At 36.3% G+C, this 20,634-nt stretch overlaps 1 protein-coding gene and 1 long non-coding RNA gene across 2 annotated transcripts; one reads left to right on the top strand and one right to left on the bottom strand.

Moving 5' to 3' along the window:
- The first annotated feature begins 7,743 nt into the window (after window positions 1-7,743).
- LOC120138977 lies at window positions 7,744-17,295 on the top strand. Its single transcript, XR_005517579.1, has 3 exons — window positions 7,744-7,782; window positions 9,699-9,702; window positions 17,175-17,295. It is a non-coding gene; the product is annotated as an uncharacterized LOC120138977 (long non-coding RNA).
- LOC120138976 (serine/threonine-protein kinase SRK2I-like) lies at window positions 17,176-20,382 on the bottom strand. Its single transcript, XM_039154347.1, has 9 exons — window positions 20,013-20,382; window positions 19,695-19,769; window positions 19,490-19,591; window positions 19,340-19,393; window positions 19,151-19,243; window positions 18,754-18,852; window positions 18,054-18,158; window positions 17,876-17,974; window positions 17,176-17,665 (listed from the first exon to the last, which is right to left on the bottom strand). Exons 1-9 carry the CDS (start codon window positions 20,187-20,189, stop codon window positions 17,378-17,380), a joined length of 1,092 nt encoding a protein of 363 aa, XP_039010278.1. The 5' UTR covers window positions 20,190-20,382; the 3' UTR covers window positions 17,176-17,377.
- Window positions 20,383-20,634: the final 252 nt, after the last annotated feature.

The following is a 20,634-nucleotide window of genomic DNA, read 5'->3' as shown; positions in this document are numbered from 1 at the left end:
TATGCTCGGAGGGAACCGATTCCCCCTCAGGGGGTACCGATTCCCCCCTGTGTAACGGTCGAAATATTTAAATTTTACAGTTAAGGAACTGATTCCCCTTAAGGGGTACCGATTCCCCCCACGCTCTAAACTGTTTTATTAATTGATTTCACACTAAAACGGCTATTTTATCTTCATTAATGATCCCCAACATTCAGAAGTGATTCAAGGTGTATTTAAGCAAGCTTAGAAGCCATTGATCAAGAAAAAGAAACATCAAGCAACTAGAATCAAGAGAGAATCAAAAATAAAGCATCAAACCTCAAGTTTGAGCATTTCAAGCCTATTTTCATCCAATATTCATTTTACTTTCAAGAACACTTATTGTGCTCAATTGTATTCATTCTTGAGTGTTCTTTTCTTTGTTCTAGAATTGTGCAAACAATCTACCTTGTGAGGATTTCCTTGTAAGTTTGCAAATTTGTATTGTTCTCTTTGGGAGAGAGTGTTCTCAAAAATTTGGGGTATAATTCTTGAGGGTTTGTAAGGTTACTCTTTGTCCTCAAAAGAAAGACAAATTAGTGAATTTGTGGAAAATCCTTAGTGTAGATAGTTAAGGTAGTGGACGTAGACTTTGGTTGAGAAAGTCGAACCACTCTAAATCGTTGTGCAATTTCTTTCAATTTTCTACAAAAGCTTCTACCAAAATTTTTATTGCCAATTCACCCCCTCTTGGCCAATTCCGTCAATCGATTAACTCAATAATTGGTATCAGAGCCTAACTCATTTGAAGGTTTAATCACCTCTTGAGTCGATTCGGGAAGAGTTACATCGATAATCAAAGTCATCAATGGCCTCTACTTCAAACTTCGACTCCGGTCTCGATTCGATGCCCGTCAACAAGCTTCCTTTCTTCAATGGGGCTAATTATGCCTATTGGAAAAATAGGATGATGTACTTCATTCAAGCAAGTGATATGGGAGCATGGAATGTCGTAGAAGAAGGATACTTCAAGCCTCTCACTCATCCAAGATTATGGAGTGAGGGAGAGACAAAAATGTTCCAGCTCAACTCCAAAGCCATCCATATCATATTTTGTGCTCTTGGACCAGATGAATACGGAAGAGTTTCATCTTGTACAACCCCCAAAGAAATATGGGACAAACTTCAAGTCACTCATGAAGGTACCGATAAGGTAAAGAAATCTAAAATTAGTATTCTAACGCATAGCTATGAAAATTTCAGGATGAAATCAAATGAAGATATCAAAGCTATAACGGATAGATTTTCAACGATTGTCAATGGTCTCAAATCATATGGAGAGATCATTTCAAATGAAAAGCTTGTGAGGAAGTTAGTCTACTCCATCCCAAAATCGTGGCAATCAAAGAAGACGACAATCATCGAGTCTAAGGATCTAACATCCTTAACTCTTGAAGAGCTAATCGGTTCACTCCTCACTCATGAAATGATGCTTGAAGATGAGGTGGACCTTGATAAGATTGAAGAGACACCAAAGGAGAAGGAGAAGAAGAAAAACATTGGAGTTGCTCTCAAATCCACAAAAAAAATGAGAGTGATTCGGATGAAGATGACGATGACGAGGAAATGGCATTGTTTGCCAAACGGTTCAGAAAAATGATGAGACCTTACCGAGGAAGAAAATTCAAACGAAATGAAGACCTCAAAATGAACCAAAAGAGAAGGACCCGATCATTTGTTATGAATGCAAAAAGCCGAGGCATGTCAAATATGATTGCCCACAACTGAAGAGAAATGGTCAATCAAAAATTAAGCACAAGGCTCATATGGCTACATGGAGCGATGAAGAAGGTTCCAATGAAGAGGAACAAGAAGTAGCAAACTTGTGCTTGATAGCATTCGGGGAAGATTCTAAGGTAACCTCTAACTCATCTGATTTTGATGATTTATCCTATTATGAGTTATTAGAGGAATATAATGGGTTGGCTACGGATTATGAGAAATTATTTTTAAAATATAAAAATGATGTTTCAAAATTAAAAATTGAAAATAAACTCATATCCAAAACCAACAACGATCTTGAAAGTAAAATCAAAGATGTGCAAATCAAACTAGAAGAGTTTGAAAAGAAAAATTTGGATTTGCAAAATTTACTTTCAAAGGTTAATGATGATCATCAAAAGAAAATTGATGATCTTAAAACTTCTTTTGATAAAGTTGGAACAAAACATTTTGAAAATGGAGAAAATTCAAAATCCAACTTTGTTAGAAAAAGTTTTAAAAACTACAATCATGGAGGTCCCCAAAGAACCTCTAATAGAAAAATCATTAGAAGTATATGGGTTCCTAAAAAGCTCATTACTACTAAAGATAAAAATATCCTACACAAATGGATACCTAAGGGGACTAGGATTTTGGAATCTAATGAATATGGACCCAAAAGAATTTGGGTACCAAAAATTAGAAATTAATCTATGTTTGTAGGAAAAGGAGCATTGCTACAAGGCACGGGAAACAAATCCAAATTCATGGTACCTTGATAGTTGATAACTCCGTAAAAAGGTCATATTTGGGACCTTTTCACTTAAGTTATTGACTGCCTAAAATCCCATTTAGGATAATATAGATGCATTTAGGAGCATATGGTTGCATGTGGTGAAATTTTGTTTGCAGCGACATTTTATTTTGTAATCAGTGCTGCATTATGGGGAAGGTGTTTTTCTGGTGATGTGCAGGATTTGGGAGCAAGGAAAAGCAAAAGGGGAATGCCGTGACAAAAGGAGACTGCTGAGCAAAATGCAAATGTCGAACCAGTTGGCATTTCGAGAGCGATTAAAACGAAAGAAATATATTTTTAGTAAGAGCCAGCTGTCACAGCATAAAAAAGTGCTTTATGCAATCAACATTAAAGGAGGGGCCAATTACCATCTTTAACACAAAAACCCTAGGTTCATTCTCCCCTATAAATAGAAGATGAAGCCTGACTTTTTTAGGGGAGAGGGAGAGAGATTTTTAGACAGCCGCCAAGAGCTTAAAAATTTGGAGAAAAAGTTCTTCGTCAATCCCATTTGTCGTGGCATTCCTCCATTGACAGGCTAGAGGGAGTGGCGTTCTAGGCGTCCGAGAGGAGCTAGTTCGCTAGGGGCAGTTCGTGGTGGTCGAGGAGAGCATCCAACAGTGCACGTTGAAGGCTTTTCCTCCTTCCCTAAGTTATTTGCTTTCATATTTTGTTATTTGGGTTGTAAGGAACAAATGATACTTTCTTTGTGCTTGTTTATTTCGAACCCCACCATGAACTAAACCTATTTAGTGGGAGTTCATTTTGGATATTTAAGTTTTGCTTAAATGAATGATTGTTTTTCTATGTTATTAATTGTTTTGTTTATGGATCTTAATACCTTAAGGTTGTAGGAGCTATGAGAGTAGCCATTCCTTAAGAGATTACTAAGTGTTCGAGAGAATATCTAAGTAGCACATCCTTAGTATTCGGGAGAAACTAAGGAGGAACCACATAAGCAAGGGGTTCTAGATAGTAACTAGGCCTAATCCACCTTAGAGATAAGGCTAGGATTTCATTTGACTAAAAGGAGTTGTGCATGAGCAATAGGTTAGATGTTAATGCTGCCGCAAAAAGGTATTGCCCAGATATATCCTGTTATCTGGACCAATAGGATCCCTGCAGTAGCTAACGCCAATCGGTTTTGCCAAGTCATCTCCAATCTGTCGAGTCCCTTAACTAGAGATAGTATAGGGCACCCTTAGTAAACTCTGTCGGGCAGTTAAGACATAGAAGTAAGACCATTCTGAAAAGTAAACTTAGATTTTCCTAAGTGACTCCTATCACTTATTCCCATAGTAGCTTGTCGTGTGAGGAGTCTAAAGTTCTTATAAGCAAATCCAGTATTTACAGTTTATTTTGTCTTTACATTTTCAGTTGTTTACACTCAGCACAATTCAATTTGCCATAACATATCCATCTGCTACCACCTTATCATCATTCTATTTTCGCAACATCCATCTCATTTTGCCACAACATTATCATTTGTTTATACCATTATTAACTTTACTTAGGTGATAAAGTAAAGTGCCGTGACAAGTTTATTTGATTTCCCCCAATCCTTGTGGAGAACGATACTCACTCATCACTTTATTACTTGTTCGATTGTGTATACTTGCACACATATCTGCACCATTTATAGTACTCATACCGAGCGGATAAGTTTTTGGTGCCGTTGTCGGGGATTGGCAACTAGAAGTTAATTAGTTTTGTCATAGCATTTTTATTTTACTTTTTTTATATTTTATTTTTATTTTTTTAGATAGATTTACTTTTTATTTTCTTTATCTATTTCAGGTTTTTCGTGGTGTATGACCAGAAGACATTCGAACGAGCCATTAGAACCGGTTGAACCTGAAATCGAGAGGCTTTTTAGGAGAAGAAGACGTGATCAATGTGAAAACATGTACCATATTGGAAATCAAGACATTGGTCAGGAAGATGATCAGAATGCTAAGGCAAATCTAAATATTGGGAATGCAACCAGACCTCGTGCCATTCGGGATCACTTAAACCCGATCCTGGATTATTTAAATCCTGGAATAGTGGCACCAAAAATTCAGGCAGCCCACTTCGAGCTCAAACCTGTCATGTTCAATATGCTGAATTTCATAGGGTAATTCGGGGGCATACCAAATGAATATGCCAGGTAACATATTCGAAACTTCTTGGAGGTGTGCGATTCCTTTCGCCAACAAGGAGTTCACGAAGATGTCTTAAACTTAAAGCTATTTCCGTATTCTCTGCATGACTGAGCAAGGGCTTGGTTGAGTGGCGTTCCAACGGGTTCAATGGAGTCTTGGACTGATCTGTGCAAAAACAATTTGCTGCGGTATAATCCTCCGAACATGAACATCCAACTGAGGAACGATATTGCTTCTTTTCGTCAAGCTGATGATGAATCAATGTATGAGTGCTGGGACCGATATAAAAGCTTGCTTCGTAAGTGTTTGAATCATGGTTTTCAAGATTAGACGCAAGTGGTGATGTTCTACAAAGGAGTTAATGCACCCACGAGGATAATGCTAGATGCCTCGGCAAATGAGATGTTACTTGACAAATCACCAGTAGAGGCATTTGACATTCTGGATAGGATTGCCACCAATGATTATCAGTTTCCATTCACAAGGCTTGGACTTGGGTGAAAAACACATGGAGCTTTCGAGCTAGATTCTAAGGATACGGTGTCCACCCAACTTGCTGCTATCACCAACATGTTGAAGAATTTGCAGAGGCCAAGTGAGGTGAGAGAAGCGAAGGCGGCCCATTCAGCATTTTTATTATGCCACGGCAATCACAATGAGAGTGACTACCCAACCAATCAAGAATCCATCAACTTTGTAGGCAACTTCAATCGAGGCAACAACCCTTATTCCAACACATACAACCCTGGATGGCGTCAACATCCAAACTTTTCGTGGGGAAATCAAGAAACCAGCAGTGCTCATCAACCAGCTCGGCAGCAGAATTTCAATGACTCCCAAGGTTATCAATCGAATATGCCATGGCATAATTCTAACAAGGGAGGGTCATCTTCATCAAACACCAATTCTTTAGAGGCCACAATGCAAGAGTTTATTGCAACAACGAAGACAATGCTGCAAGACCATGCGACCTCCATCAAAAATCAAGGAGCCCTGCTTCAGAGCCACAGTTCGTCATTAAGGACGCTGGAGAGTCAGGTTGGTCAAATTATCGCGGTATTACAAGAACGCAGACCAGGACATCTACCAAGTGACACTAAAGTCACAAAACCTCACGGCAAAGAACACTGCAGTGTGCTAACTCTCTGGAGTGGTACACAAATCAATGTTGAAGATAAGTTTGGGGGAAGATCGAAGGTCGATTCACCCCCTGTGACCGTGTAAGTTGAGCAAGAATTGCTGGAAGAAGCACCAGTGGAAGAGGATGAGGGTTCATCGAGTAAAGCAACTGAGGGGGCAAACAAAAATGCCAAGGCAAATTCAATTCTCACCCCATCAGTACAAGAAGTCAGACCCCCGCCTCCTTTCCCATAAAGACTGAAGAAGCATAACGAAGATGTTCAATTCAAAAAGTTCGTTGACATTCTGAGTCAACTTCAAATAAATGTTCCTTTTCTGGAGGCTATGGAACAAATGCCCACCTATGCTAAATTTCTCAAGGAGATTGTTACCAAGAAGAGAAAGGTTGAGCAATACGATACAATTGCCACGGCAAAAGAATTTTTCTCTTCCTTAAGCAAGCTGCCACCAAAGAGACATGATTCGGGCAGTTTCATCATTCCATGTTTGATAGGAGATAAATTTGTTGGGAAGGCACTATGTGACCTTAGCTCAAGTGTGAACTTGATGCCTAAGTCAATTTTCGTGAAGCTTAGGATAGGAAATGCGAGACTCACATCCGTCATCTTGCAATTAGTTTGGGGGAGGTCGGGTTCTCGAATCATTACATGATAGTATTAGTATAATGAATATGTCATGACATTAGTAAGTGTTAGAATTAGTTTTCTGGAATAAATTAATGATGCCCGATGATGATAAACTCTTGATGGCTAGGATAGAATGTACATGACTGTTGAGGATGATAGAACCAACTCTAGGACTTGCTTCTTTGAACCCTTTGAATACACGATTGTATGTTTTCCATGCTTGAGAAACTTAGAATTTTTTTTATAAGAGAATTCTTGAATGTCGTGGCATACAACTTTGAATGATGAAAACCCACTTGTAAAAAAAAGAATGAAGTTATGAATAAATGCTTCGGCATATCTGTAGAAGGACACTCTGCTATGCCATGACATTTCCTGGAAACTACAAATAAATAAATGACAGTAATGGCATATGAGTGAATGAAAGTAGTCATGGGATGACTCTACCTGACTAGCTTGGGGGTGGAAGGTATGCTCCCTTTCACCTAGCGTATGGGATGGTAGGTGTGATGGGCTGACTCCCTTCGTAGCAGAATAAAAAAAATCTACCTGACTAGCTTGGGGATGGAAGGTATGCTCCCTTTCATCTAGAGTGTGGGATGGTAGGTGTGATGGTCTGACTCCCTTCGTAAAAAAAACAATGTGGGAGTAAAAATTCTAAATGTCGTGGCAAAACAAGAAAACTTGCTTAGAAAATTTTTAGGTTTGTTAAGCATGGACTTGATACAAACACGCACACACCCACACAAAGAATCTTGCCCTAGGGGACAGTACTTGATTTCTAACACTAGTCTAGCATGTTGAAGCCAAATGTTCTGAGGGCTGAAATTTTATCCCATATAACTATTCAGCTTCTGAACTTGCCATGGTATTTTTATTTTGCTTAATATTATCCATTGCTTGAGGACAAGCAATAGCTTAAGTTTGGGGGTGTGATAACTCTGTAAAAAGGTCATATTTGGGACCTTTTCACTTAAGTTATTGACTGTCTAAAAGCCCATTTAGGATCATATAGATGCATTTAGGAGCATATGGTTGCATGTGGTGAAATTTTGTTTGCCGCGATATTTTATTTTGTAATCAGTGCTGCATTATGGGGAAGGTGTTTTTCTGGTGATGTGCAGGATTTGGGAGCAAGGAAAAGCAAAAGGGGAATGTCATGACAAAAGGAGACTGCTGAGCAAAATGCAAATGCCGAACCAGTTGGCATTTCGAGAGCAATTAAAACGAAAGAAATATATTTTTAGTAAGAGCCAGTTGTCACGGCATAAAAAAGTGCTTTATGTAATCAGCATTAAAGGAGGGGTCAATTACCATCTTTGTACCAACTTTCACATAAAAGGAATGAACTTTAGTAAGAGCCAGCTGTCACGGCATAAAAAAGTGCTTTATGTAATCAGCATTAAAGGAGGGGCCAATTACCATCTTTAACACAAAAACCCTAGGTTCATTCTCCCCTATAAATAGAAGATGAAGCCCAACTTTTTGAGGGGAAAGGGGGAGAGATTTTTAGACAGCCGCCAAGAGCCTAAAAATTCGAAGAAAAAGTTCTTCGTCAATCCCATTTGCCGTGGCATTCCTCCGTTGACAGGCTAGAGGGAGTGGCGTTCTAGGCGTCCGAGAGGAGTTAGTTCATTAGGGGCAGTTCGTGGTGGTCAAGGAGAGCATCCAGTAGTGCACGTTGAAGGCTTTTCCTCATTCCCTTAGTTATTTTCTTTCATATTTTGTTATTTGGGTTGTAAGGAACGAATGATACTTGCTTTGTGCTTGTTTATTTCGAACCCCACCATGAACTAAACCTATTTGGTGGGAGTTCATTTTGGATATTTAAGTTTTGCTTTAATGAATGATTGTTTTTCTATGTTATTAATTGTTTTGTTTATGGATCTTAATGCCTTAAGGTTGTAGGAGCTATGAGAGTAGCCATTCCTTAGGAGATTACTAAGTGTTCGAGAGAATATCTAAGTAGCACATCCTTAGTATTCGAGAGAAACTAGGGATGAACCACATAAGCAAGGGGTTCTAGATAGTAACTAGGCCTAATCCACCTTAGAGATAAGGCTAGGATTTCATTCGACTAAAAAGAGTTGTGCATGAGCGATAGGTTAGATGTTAATGCTGCCACAAAAAGGTATTGCCCAGACATATCCTGTTATCTGGACCAATAGGATCCCTGCAGTAGCTAACACCAATCGGTTTTGCCAAGGCATCTTCAATCTGTCGAGTCCCTTAACTAGAGATAGCATAGGGCACCCTTAGTAAACTCTGTCAGGCAGTTAAGACATAGAAGTAAGACCATTCTGAGAAGTAAACTTAGATTTCCTAAGTGACTCCTATCACTCATTCCCATAGTAGCTTGTCGTGTGAGGAGTCTAAAGTTCTTATAAGCAAATCTAGTATTTACAGTTTATTTTGTCTTTGCATTTTCAGTTGTTTACACTCAGCACAATTCAATTTGCCATAACATATCCATCTGCTACCACCTTATCACCATTCTATTTTCGCAACATCCATCTCATTTTGCCACAACATTATTATTTGTTTATACCATTATTAACTTTACTTAGGTGACAAAGTAAAGTGTCGTGACAAGTTTATTTGATTTCTCTCAATCCCTGTGGAGAACGATACTCACTCATCACTTTATTACTTGTTCGATTGTGTATACTTGCACACATATCCGCACCATTTATAGTACTCATACCAAGCGGACAATAGTGGATGCTCAAGACACATGACCGGAGACAAAAACCGGTTCATTGAGCTTAATGCCAAAAATGGAGGAGAAGTGACTTTTGGTGATGATTCAAAAGGTCACACTGAAGGTATTGGTACTATTGGTAATACATCTTCCATACAAATTAAGAATGTTTTATATGTGAATGGATTAAAGCATAATCTATTGAGTATTAGTCAATTTTGTGATAAGGGATTCAATGTCATGTTTGATATTAATGGTTGTAAAGTCATTGACATTGCATCTAATCGGATTATGCTTGTTGGTCATAGAATAGGAAACATATACATGGTGTATTTAGATTCTATTGATATGACTAATTTGTGCCTAGTTGCTAAGGATGAACATGATAGTTGGTTATGGCATAGGAGACTAGGACATGCTAGTATGAGTGTTTTGCAACGGCTAATTCAAGGTGATTTAGTTCGAGGGTTGCCTAAGCTTAAATTTGATAATGATAAAATTTGTGATGCTTGTGCTAAAGGAAAACAAAAGCGAGTTTCTTTTAAATCCATTAATGACGTATCAACTAGTAGAGTATTACAATTGATCCATATAAATCTTTTTGGGCCAACTAGGACTACTAGGTTGGGTGGAAAACAATATGCATTTGTCTTGGTAGATGACTATTCTAGATATACTTGGGTTCTATTCTTAAGTAATAAAGATGATGCATTAGAAAAATTCATCACATTTTCAAAAGTAATCCAAAACGATAAAGGTTACTCTATAACTAGTGTTAGGAGTGATCATGGCACTGAATTTGAAAATCTTGGATTTACTGAGTTTTGTAATTCTAATGGTATTAGTCACAATTTTTCAGCACCTATAACCCCTCAACAAAATGGAGTTGTTGAGAGGAAAAATCGAACTTTAGAAGAAATGGCTAGAATCATGCTTTGTGAAAATAATTTGCCAAAATATTTTTGGGCGAAAGCCACAAATATCGCTTGTTATGTTGTAAATCGAGTAATGATTAGGCCTATTTTAAAGAAAACTCCATATGAAATTTTCAAAAATAAAAAGTCTAACATTAGCTATTTTTATCCTTTTGGATGTAAATGTTTTGTTTTAAACAACGGTAAAGAAAACCTTGGCAAATTTGATGCTAAAAGTGATGAAGGAATTTTCTGGGTTATTCCTTAAATTCTAAAGCTTATCGAGTATTTAATAAAAGAACTTTAGTTGTAGAAGAGTCTATACATGTTGTTTTCGATGATAATCCCCTTCCGAGGAAGGATTCTTGTGTGAATGATGATGTAGGTATTATAAATACAAATGAAGTTAGACATGACGTTGAAGAACCATCATCAAAGGAAGAAACAAAAGATGAGGTAACTCATGATCCTCTTGAGAATCCAATCATTGAAGAAAGGGAAGTATTTTATCCAAGAGAGTACAACTATGTCAAGGATGGTGAGATTATAGGTGATCCATCCAAAGGGGTAACAACTCGATCTTCTCTTAGACATATTTGTAATTATGTTGCATTTATTTCATGCATAGAGCCTAAGAATATTAAAGAAGCATTAAAAGATGAACATTGGATTATGGCTATGCAAGAAGAATTAAATCAATTTGAGAGAAGTAAAGTATGAACATTAGTTGAAAGGCCTAGTAATAAATCTACTGTAGGTACTAGATGGGTATTTAGGAATAAGCTTGATGAGAGTGGTAATATAGTGAGAAACAAGGCTAGACTTGTTGCTCAAGGGTATACTCAAGAAGAGGGCATAGACTATGATGAAATAGACGCTCCCGTAGCTAGGATGGAAGCAATTAGAATGTTATTAGCATTTACATGTTTTCATGAATTTAAATTATATAAAATGGATGTTAAAAGTGCATTTTTAAATGGTTTTATAAAAGAAGAAGTGTATGTGGAACAACCTCCAGGTTTTGAAGATTCAAAATTTCCGGATCATGTTCTTAAATTAATAAAAGCACTTTATGGTTTAAAACAAGCTCCAAGAGCTTGGTATGAAAGATTGTCAAACTTTTTAATTGAAAAAGGTTTTTCAAAAGGGAAGGTTGACACTACATTGTTTTTAAAGCATAAAGGTAAAGATTTATTAGTAGTTCAAATTTATGTTGATGATATAATATTTGGTTCTACTAATGATGTTCTTTGCCAAGAATTTTCTAAGCTAATGCAAAGTAAATTCGAAATGAGCATGATGGGGGAGCTCTCATTATTCTTGGGACTCCAAATCAAGCAAAGAAAAGATGGGATCTTCATCAATCAAGCTAAGTACGTCAAAGATATGTTCAAGAAGTTTGGACTGGAAAATGGCAAACCTCATGACACTCCAATGAGCTCTTCAACAAAGCTTGACTTAGATGAAGGAGGTAAATGTGTAGATGTTAAATTATATAGGTCAATGATTGGATCTCTACTTTATCTAACTACAAGTAGACCGGACATTATGTTTAGTGTTTGCTTATGTGCTAGATTTCAATCATGCCCTAAGGAATCACATTTACTAGCTATTAAGAGAATATTTAGATACCTTAAGGACACTTCTAATTTAGGTCTTTGGTATCCTAGAGACTCTAGCTTTAGCTTGCATGCTTTTTCTGATGCGGATCATGGAGGATGCAAATTAGATAGGAAAAGCACCTCCGGTACTTGCCAATTCCTTGGAAATATGCTGATTTCTTGGTTTTCAAAGAAAGAAAATTGTGTTGCATTATCTACCACTGAAGCCGAATACATTTCAGCTGGTAGTTGTTGTGCACAAGTTTTATGGATGAAACAACAACTTTTTTATTATGGAATTAAAGTTGGTACCATTCCTATCAAGTGTGACAATACTAGTGTTATTTGTCTCACTAAAAATCCCATCCAACACTGTAGAACTAAGCACATTGAAATAAGATATCACTTCATTAGAGACCATGTCACTAAGGAAGATGTAGTTCTAGAATTTTTTGATACTTTGCACCAATTAGTGGATATCTTTACAAAACCTTTAGACAAGGAAAGATTTTGGACACTTAGGAGAGAATTAGGTTTGACCAACCTATCTTCACTTAGTGTTTAAAATAATTTTAGCACTTTTAAGACTAAATGAAAAATGCTAATTTTTTATTGTATTCATTGCTATTAGTTAGGGGGAGTTTATGATTCTTGATGAAAAATTAATTTTATGTTCAAATATCGTTTAAAGAATAATTTGATTGTTTGAACATGATTAATTTTCAATATATGAGTTGCCAATACCACTAGAGAAAACTAATTTAGCATTTTGTGTGTTTAAAATCGGATTTTAGCATTTTGGTGCAGAGGGAATCGATACCCCCATGAGGGAACCGATTCCCCCTTTGAAGGGGGAACCGATTCCCCCCACAGGGGAATCGATACCCCCCTAGGGTTCTGGTTTTATCAGTCAGAACCCTTGCTTTTGGTTCAAAACCCTTTTTCTTCTCTTTTTGTCGCCTATCACTCCTCTACTCTCTCAAATCTCTATTTTTGCCTCAAATCAACGATTTTAATCGGAATTCACTTCAAACATCATCTTCTAAACTTGCTACCATCATTAAAATCGTGCAAACAACATCAAAATCCACTCAATCTCATCTTTCAAGGTAAATTTTTCTAAAACTCTCTATTTCATTGATTTTAAACATAAGACTAGTTTTTTAATTAGTTCTAGATAGAAATAGTGATCGGGCATTGATTGTTTAGTGATTAGAAACTAGATATTACAACTAATTTCATCAAAAACACAAGAATTTTCCAAAAATATTTGAACTTTTTGAAATAATAAAAAAAAATTGTTGTTCAAATTATTGTGTATTGATTTAATTATGTTGTTATGAAAACTATACATATATTGTTTTTTTTTTTCAAAATCTTATTTTTCAATAGTTTTCAAAAACTTTGCCCATTAGGATTGATTTAGAGAACCTTGAAATATTGAGGACTCAATTGAGTTTTGGGATTGATTGAATTGCATACATGTGTTTTCTAAATTGCAGGTTATCCATTCTATTCCTATTTCCTAAACTATGTCCAATCCTAAACGTGCTAGGTCATCATCTAGTCGCTCACACCGTCTACCAAATCCACCTCCAAATCCTCCTCCTATTCCTGAAAATCCAATTCCTAGTCCTAATCCCATTGATCCTAATTTGTCTATTCAAAACTCGTGCTTCAATCATCCTGGTCCTAGAAATCATCGTTTTTGGTATTATCAATATTTCGACTCTTACAAAATTAGAGAAGAACGTATTCCTCCTCGTCAAGCTATGTTAGATATTAATTTTAAATATCTTCCTCTTTTACAAGAGTGAAAATTTGACAAACTCTTTGAACTTGAACCCATTGTCTACCATCAACATGTTCGTATTTTCTATTCTAATGCCGTTTGTGTTAAAAATCGAACTGAAACCGAAACCATAGGAATTCGTTCCTACCTCCTAGGACAATTCTTATATATTGACTCGGTTTACATATCCAATGCATTCAGATTAGATAATGATGGTATTTCAAATGAAAAACAAATCTTAGGATCTCGTTATAAAAGAAGGGATAGTGCAAGTGTCTTAGACCTTCATGAACATTTTCTCAATCTAATGATTTCTTGTGGTTTCGACCATCCGGAGGTCGTTATTCTACTCTTAGAGCCTTGGATCTTTGGTGGTTACATTGTTTCGAAAACAGTATTAAAATAAACCTACCTCAGATCATTTTTGCTGAAATTGTTGAAACCGTAAATTTTGTTCTTAACAAGAAACTCTGTTCATCTCTAGTTTACGGTTGCATTTTGAGTAATCTATTTTCTAAAGTCGAGCTTAGAGTTGGTCTAGATGCCTCCTTTCCTTTAAAGAAACAAATTAATCTTCTTTCTTTAACAAGAGCGGGATAGATAAAGGATAAGGAAACCGGTGAATGGGTTCGATCGTCTGAAAATACTCCGGGAGCTAGTTCTTCACGAGCGCAACCAGAAGCTGATGACGATCCCGAGCTTCAACAATTAATGCGAGACATCGATGAAGCCGAAGATGAGCCTGAACAGCTTGAGGAGCAGCCTGAGGAGCAGCCCGAGGAGCAAGCACAATAAACGCATCAAATGCCTCTATATTTTCAATCTTTTATGGAGACATTCGATTTCCGATATGCTACCATGGATTCGCGCTTTACTTCTATACAGTCTCATTTATCCACAATGGGATCTCAACAATTAGAAATCCTCCGAGAGATGCACACAAACAACGCTTCGATGAATGAACGTATTGATGCACTCTCACATGAAATGGCCGCTATGCGAGCTCGTTTTCCTCCTCCCGATCCGGATGTTTAATTATGTGTTTAGCTTTAAAACTTTGAACTAAAAGATTATTGTTTTAACATTTTGAATATTTTGGATTGTTTGATATTGTGGATTGTTAGACTTTGGATTTGTTTGGATGTTTGAACTTATATATTGTGTGGTTAAATTTATTCATTATTGCATCATTTAAATCATGTTAGATATATGACCAATTTTGCCATGTCACATTAATTATGAATATTGATTATGGAACTAATGGCTAACATTTCTCTTGATTGTGATCTTAACAGCTTAAACTATATATATTCAATTGGCTATATGATTTAAAAACCTTGTTTAAAGTCTTTTACAAGTCTTTTTGATTTAACAAAAAGGGGGAGAAGTGTTAAGTGTTTTAAATAAGTGTTTTAATGGGAGAAAAGGGAGAAGTGTTAAAGTAAGGGGGAGTAATTTTTCAAAAACGTCGTTTTTGATTTCAAAATCTTAAAATTACTAAAATGTTTTGTTATATCAAAAAGGGGGAGATTGTTGAAAACATTTTGATATTTCGATATAACAAATTAAGTTAAATGAATTTTAAGATTTTCCAAAAAGGTTTTCTAAGTATATTCGATATAATTATTTGAATATCAAAATATTACTCCAAATCTTTCAAATGTCATTTTTAATCCTTACTCAAGTGTAAAATTAAGTTTAATCTTAAAATAATTTCAAAACGATTTTACAAAATATTTCGAACCATCTCAAAGCCAAAAAATTCCAGATTGCTCAGAGGGAACCGATTCCCCCCCAAGGGGGTACCGATTCCCCTGAATGGTTTGGCTCCGAGAATTCCAGTATGTTCGGAGGGAATCGTTTCCCCCGAGGGGGTACCGATTCCCCCATGTGTAACAGCCGAAATATTTGAATTTTACACTTAGGGAACCGATTCCCCTTAAGGGGTACCGATTCCCCTTAAGGGGTACCGATTCCCCCCACGCTCCAAACTGTTTTATTAATTGATTTCACACTAAAACGGCTATATTATCTTCATTAATGATCCCCAACGTTCAGAAGTGATTCAATGTGTATTTAAGCAAGCTTAGAAGCCATTGATCAAGAACAAGAAACATCAAGCAACTAGAATCAAGAGAAAATCAAAGAGAAAGCATCAAACCTCAAGTTTGAGCATTTCAAGCCTATTTTTCATCCAATATTCATTTTGCTTTCAAGAACACTTATTGTGCTCAATTGTATTCATTCTTGAGTGTTCTTTTCTTTGTTCTAGAATTGTGCAAACAATCTACCTTGTGATGATTTCCTTGTAAGTTTGCAAATTTGTATTGTTCTCTTTGGGAGAGAGTGTTCTCAAGAATTTGGGATATAATTCTTGAGGGTTTGTAAGGTTACTCTTTGTCCTCAAAAGAAAGACAAATTAGTGAATTTGTGGAAAATCCTTAGTGTGGATAGCTAAGATAGTGGACGTAGACTTTAGTTGAGAAAGTCGAACCACTCTAAATCGTGTGCAATTTCTTTCAATTTTCTGCAAAAGCTTCCACCAAAATTTTTATTGCCAATTCACCCCCTCTTGGCCAATTCCGTCAATCGATTAACTCAACAAAACTAAACTTATTAAAAAGTTATTGTGAAAATCCAAACTAAAATCGAATTATGATTCACTCATAATTTCATTTATAAAATTTGAGGACTAATTTGTAAAATATTAATATTATAAGTCAAAACACAACTTTTTAGACTTAAAAATGATATTTTTTAAGCATTTTCTCATGAATAAAAATTTAAGAGATTGATTCTTTTTCCCGAGGAATTAATCATTTTAAGGAATGAGTTGATTCTTTTCATTCTAATAACCATTGGAATATTCATCAAAGGATTAATCTTTTCAACAAAGAGATTGATTCTTTATATGTAGAATCTCAAAATTCATTTAGAACACGCATAATTAAGTTAATAATTTAATTTTTAATATCTAAAGTTAATGAACATACATGAATACACTTGCAACATTGAAAACATGTTAAGTGACAATATAATCGTACTTTACAATGATCAATTCACGGTGGGTCATCTTCAATTAATTAAAAGTTTAATTAGACCTTTAGTGTCACCTTTCATTGAGTTCCCAAGTCATTTTCAATACTATAGGCCATTTAAGTTCAATTCTTTTTTATTTGTTTGGGACTTACCTTGAGCTTATCCAGTACTAAGACATTGCCAGACACCATGTGGATCTTATCCAAGCTTGTATTCTCGATATTTCCAACTGTCCAAGCATCATAAACATGCCTGTCCAGATTGGTGAACTGCACAATCTAAAGAAGCTCTATATGATAGTGTGTTCCAGTTGTAACCTGCCTCCAATAATCACAAAGCTGCAACATTCGAAGTACTGTTAAATGCAATGAGTAGACATCCTATACATGGATTTACGTGCAATAACTATTTCAGACGACATTATTACTGTTATATAACGGCCGCTATTTAAATCCCGAGTCCAAAGAAATACTAAGATTTGATAGACAGTTTTAAAAATTTCCATCTATTCCCATGCTGAATCCAAATCTGAGTCTGAATAGACCTGCAACAAACCAAATATATACACACACGAATGTATTTTTTAACTGAAAGAAACAGAACCAAGTAAATAGTACACGACTAATGCCAAAAATAGAAATGAACAAGAGTTCAACGGAAACATGATGTAGAAGTTATGGAGATGATCATCCAATACAGATCTTTTTTTCCATGTGATCCTCCCTTGTTAAGTTGTATTACATATAAATTGTTCCACAGATTTGTATAAAGCTTCTTGCTATGAACATAATGGACACAATAGGCAATGAGACCAGTATTGCATCTCACCGCTCTTTGCAGCTATTTCTTCACACTTTGACATGCTTGAAACAACTGCACGTTGCAAAGTTGTCTTCTTCGTATTACATTGCATAGACGATTTCTCCACTGCTATAAACATCAAGCTCAGATTCAGAATCAAAATCGTCCATGAATTCGTCATCGAGGCTGTCTATCATTAAATGGTTTAAGCCCTGGGCTCCTGCAGCTGGAATGGTGGCCTCAGCCATTATCTGCATGACAGTATCAATATTCTGCATAGGTTGATCAGGCTCCTCAAAGTGATTACCCATTGTGGTTTCATCCATCAAGTCGGCAGGGAGATTTCTCAAGAACCACTCATGATTTTTAATTTCTGGAATTGTAATTCTCTGTTACAGAAAATGATCAATTATCAGAAGGCTTAAATACCGTTTTGAATAATGGTTTTTTGCAATAAGTTGCCCCAAAAAGAAAACAGGCCACTCCCTCTACAGTCATAAGTATCTCTTTCCTTTCAAGGATGTTCGTGTCCCAGAATAAAATGTTAACTTTGAAAAATCAAGGAATAACTTTGAATTGTATTAGTAGAAATTACTCACGGCCGTAGGGTCTGTAACAAAAATCCTCGAAATCAGATGTTGGCACTCGGGAGATATTTGGACAAAATCAGGAATGGAATACCGGACATTGATAATTCTCTGCATGATCCAATGGTTAGCCCATAGATTTATTTGGGTTAAAGTGAGATTAATGTAATAAGAAGATACAGTTATATACTTGTATTGTCCTCCGAATGTCTTTTGGCTCATCCGGGTCCTCAAAAGGATATGCCCCAACCAGCATTACAAACAACGTAACCCCGCATGACCATACATCGGCAGTCTGATATCACCAGACAAAGTTAATTAACCCATCTTACTAATTTTCATATTTTAACATTAACATGCACAAATATGCAACTCACTTGGACAAACACAATCAGAAGGTATCAGGTGATACAAGCTCTCTGCATTATTCTTTTTTGTTTGAATTTGATTCTCAATAAGTTATCATGAAATTTGCAAATATTATGGCCCATATTAAATAAATAAGAAAAGTGCACTGAAGCCGTAAGGCCCGTTCCTAATCACCACAAAATAAACTACGACATTTCACTCTCCAGTTGCAGCTGATCATATCCTTGGTTTACACGTAAGCAGACTAATGATTTTACTTCCTATTTAATGGATTGCCAAGGCAGAAGAGGAAGATTTCAAGATAGCATATTATGCAAATGTTGTCTCAAAGGCTATGAATAGTAAACTAAAGTTTAAAATAAACTAGAATGAAACCATCAATTTGATTCATTTCACTGAAACACAAAGAAGGCAGGAACCAGCCCATAGAACATGAACCTCTTAAGCCTCAACCAGGAATTGCATCGTGTGAATAGGAAACCGACATTCTAAACTAATTTGAACTTTTCTTGTAAATATACCTTGCCATCATATTGAGACTCTGGCTTTAAGAGTACCTCAGGAGCAATGTATGCAGGAGTTCCAACAGTAGATTTCGGTTGCGAATGGAGAACTGTAGACTGAGATAATCAACCAATAAACACAATAATGAGCTTAGATAACATTAAGATTATTTGAAAACAACAAAATAAAAAAAATTAACCAAAAAACTATAAAGCTGCATGCAATTTCATCCAAATAGACCAAAACTAATGATAACTATTCTAAGGCACGAGCAAATGAAAACAAGATTTCTTAAGCAACAAAGAAGTACATCCATACCAAAGAATATAATTTCAAAAGTTCCACATGTAGAAAGTAGAACCCTTAACACATAGAATGATAGCAAATACCGACATGGGTTCCAGCAATTTATACCTTGGAGTACCCAAAATCGCATATCTTAAGCCGAGGAGCAGGACTGCCATCCAACAAAGTATTTTCCAGCTTCAAATCACGGTGGCATACTTGCTTCATCAAGAGAAACAAATCAAATTTATGAGCAGAATAATTTTATCAGATTACACATAAGACAAGTTGACAAATAAATGGGCACATAGTAACAACCATTGCATGGCAATAACTAACACCAGATATAAGTTGTTGAAAGAAGAAACGAGCCTGCACCAAGATGATGAAAATAACAATACATCAAAGCCAGAGCAAATAAATAAAAGGGTACTTGAAGTGAGTACAAAAAGAAGAAGGAAAATGAACCTCATCCTCATTGAACCGACCAGCAGCACAAATTCGCTCGAAAAGCTCTCCTCCGGATGCGTATTCCATTGCAATGGCAAGATGAGTAGGAGTTAAGATAACCTAAAGTAACAATCTCCGCAGTTGGTCAATCAAAGCATTGCCTTAATTTTTGTACACAGATCCAAAGTGAAACTGTAAAAATATGTACTACTACTAACCATACCTCTTTAAATCTAACAATATTGGGATGCCTCAATGACCTATGATTAATAATTTCTCTCCGAACATGTTCATCTATCTGTACAGAAACAGAAGCACAAATTTTAATCAGAATATTGGAAATTTAAAGGATAGTTAATGAGTTGAGATTTCAAAAAGCAGGATAGTTGAGGAAACATTCCGAAATTAACAAAACAAAAATAAAATCTCACAGAATAAAACTTTAATACAAAAACAGGAAATTTTATCTTTCTATAAATACTAGTGTGTTTCGAGTACAAAGAAAGGACATCGCTGAGTGTATGAATTTACATAAACTAACCTTCTCGCCTCTCTCGATATACTTGACAGCAACGAGCTCCCTGGTAACCTTATCTCTCATAAGCCGTGCTACTCCAAAATTACCAGACCCTATATCTCTTACGAAATCGTAACGGTCACTGTCGTGGATGATCGGCATATCCATAGCCGGTCCGACTGTTAAGTCTGCCCGATTCATTAATTTATGGTTTCAGATTCCGATTCTACCGCTTCAAAAGCGAAAAAAGAATTCACCGCCATATCACCGAACAGAGCGTTAACAGGGGACGCGGTTTTGATAAGCGAGTTACTGAGTCGAAGAGAGAGATAAGGAGGGAAAAAACAGGGTTTTTAGTTGATCGGCTCAATAGAGTGGTTCGGCAACAGTGAAAGGGTGGAGACGAAGACTTTTTACCTGTGAAGAGGAACTGATAATGCCGGCAGGAAGAGACACGCGGCGTCGTTTGGAGGTGGGTTGCCTTCGTTAACCAGTTGGATTGAAGGTTCCTTTTTTTTTATTTGGTAGTCGCAACTTGTCAACTTGTCGACTCGTATTAAATATCCCCTCTTGCTGATAATTTATAAAGTGGAAGTCGAGTGATTTCGGGATGCTAAGTGAATTTATTACAATCCTATAATGCTCC

The sequence above is a fragment of the Hibiscus syriacus genome, unplaced genomic scaffold (assembly GCF_006381635.1).
Source record: "Hibiscus syriacus cultivar Baekdansim isolate YM2019G1 unplaced genomic scaffold, ASM638163v2 tig00110718_pilon, whole genome shotgun sequence".
In the NCBI taxonomy this organism is placed as follows: Eukaryota; Viridiplantae; Streptophyta; class Magnoliopsida; order Malvales; family Malvaceae; genus Hibiscus; species Hibiscus syriacus.
The sequence above is the reverse complement of the archived record's forward strand: the minus strand, read 5'-3'. Positions and strand labels throughout refer to the sequence as shown.

What these genes read in the sequence shown, in the direction of transcription:
- LOC120138976 (XM_039154347.1), bottom strand. Translation starts at nt 20,189, where the DNA reads ATGAATCGGGCAGACTTAACAGTCGGACCGGCTATGGATATGCCGATC. An exon ending in ATATTGTTAGATTTAAAGAG is followed by an intron (nt 19,592 to 19,694) that starts GTATGGTTAGTA and finishes TTGTTACTTTAG; the next exon opens with GTTATCTTAACTCCTACTCA. An exon ending in GTCGGTTCAATGAGGATGAG is followed by an intron (nt 19,394 to 19,489) that starts GTTCATTTTCCT and finishes ATCTTGGTGCAG; the next exon opens with GCTCGTTTCTTCTTTCAACA.